At 61.0% G+C, this 1609-nt stretch overlaps 1 protein-coding gene across 1 annotated transcript in view; it reads left to right on the top strand.

Annotated features, from left to right (window-relative positions):
• Positions 1-1604, top strand: part of phf8 (PHD finger protein 8) — a gene marked incomplete at its 3' end in the record, with an annotated part of 15536 nt that extends 13932 nt beyond the window's left edge. The window contains exons 17-19 of the mRNA XM_048619827.1: positions 228-523; positions 1019-1114; positions 1567-1604. Coding sequence (XP_048475784.1) covers positions 228-523; positions 1019-1114; positions 1567-1604 — 430 coding nt within the window. The remainder of the gene's footprint in view (positions 1-227; positions 524-1018; positions 1115-1566) is intronic.
• Between the last annotated feature and the right edge of the window lie 5 nt (positions 1605-1609).

The following is a 1609-nucleotide window of genomic DNA, read 5'->3' as shown; positions in this document are numbered from 1 at the left end:
GTCGGAGGGTCAGCGCTGAGGGAACGGGTGCTGTTGGAGGGTGGGTGCTTTCGGAGGGTCAGCGCTGAGGGAGCGCCGCGCTGTCGGAGGGTCAGCGCTGAGAGAAATACTGTATTACGTGATGAGATGTTAAAGTCAAAATAAAAGCTCGCACAGCCACAGTTCGATCTGATCTTCGTGTTTGTTCTCTTTCCTTTACCTTCTCTTTTCCCCGCCAACCCAAGCAGCCAGCCCCCTGCCTCCCCCAGCACACAGGAGGCTATCCAGGGCATGTTGTGTATGGCCAACCTGCAGTCGACCCCAGGCTCCAGCCTGCAGGCCTGGTGGAGCAGCGGGCAGGAACGGAACGGAGGGCTCCCTCCTCCCTCCTCGGTATCGGGTTTGGGGGGTAAGAGGGTGAGGCCGGGACAGCCCCCCAGTAACCGGAATGCTGAGCTGCCGGGAAACCAGACCGTGCCCAGCGACGAGGACAGCTACGATGAGCAGGAGAGTCTTGGAGCCTGCTTCAAGGATTCCGATTATGGTGAGGCACTGGCTCCTTTGTGGGGGGGAGTGGGGGGAGCGGTGAACGTCCAGCGGGAAATCCCATCGATCAGCCAGGGTGGGGGTGGTGGGAATCTCCCAGACGGTCCCTACCGGAGTAGGCAGTCAGTCCCAGCTGGTCTGGGACGGAGGTCGGTCCCAGATGGCCTTGGGGTGGGAATGGAGGGTGGTGTGGAGGGGTCAGCAGGTCCGGGTGTGCCAGGTCCCAGGTGGGAGGTGTGCGGCCAGTCCTGGATGGTCTGGGGGAGGGAGTGTTCAGTCTCGGTGTGGGTGGGGGTGTTGAGCAGTTCCAAACTGTTTCTGTAAAATCTCTCGAGCTCCCTGTTCCTGGGGCAGGTCCCTCAGCCTCCCTCCCGGGGGGGGAGGGTGTCGAGTCACGTTCCTAGCAGAGGGCGTCGGAAGCTGATCGTCTCCCTCTCTCTCTCTCTCTCTTCCCCGCTCCCTCCCTCCCTGTGTCTGCCCCCACCTCCTTCAGTTTATCCATCACTCGAGTCTGACGAAGATGACCCGGCCTCAAAGTCCCGGAATAAGAGGAGGCGGAACAGTGATGATGCGCCGTGGAACCCGAAAGGTGCTTGTTTGTTTGTTTTATTTAGCAAACCACGTGTGTGGGATGTGGGTGTCACTGTGAGGCGTGCCCCTCAAAACACTGACTGATCCACCTGCGGCTCCAGCCCACATTCCCGCCTGTCCCTCCCTCTTCTACCCCCCGCCGCCCCCCAAACTTCCGTCTCCAATTCCCTGACTCCCCAAATTATTCACCTCTCCCCGCCACCCCCAACCCCCACCTTGAACCGAGGGGCTCACCTGGGCCCTTTCAGCGGACAGGTACGAACTTGACTACAGGGGCCTGGAGTCATGTGTGTTCCCCCGGTTGGTCTAGGACAGCTGATTTCTTGGGGGCGGGGGGGGGGGGGTTGGTTGGTGGTGGTGTTGACCGATCGGGCATTTGGGGTCCTGCCCTCGCCGGGTCCACATTTCACTCGCTCAATTCCTTTTCTCTCTTCTCTCCCCTATCCCCAGCCCGTGTGGCACCCACACTCCCGCGGCAAGAGAGGCCAATTCG

The sequence above is a fragment of the Rhincodon typus genome, chromosome 44, assembly GCF_021869965.1.
Source record: "Rhincodon typus isolate 14 chromosome 44, sRhiTyp1.1, whole genome shotgun sequence".
Taxonomy (NCBI): domain Eukaryota; kingdom Metazoa; phylum Chordata; class Chondrichthyes; order Orectolobiformes; family Rhincodontidae; genus Rhincodon; species Rhincodon typus.
Note: the sequence above shows the minus strand (reverse complement) of the source record. Positions and strands in the feature narration are given on the sequence as shown.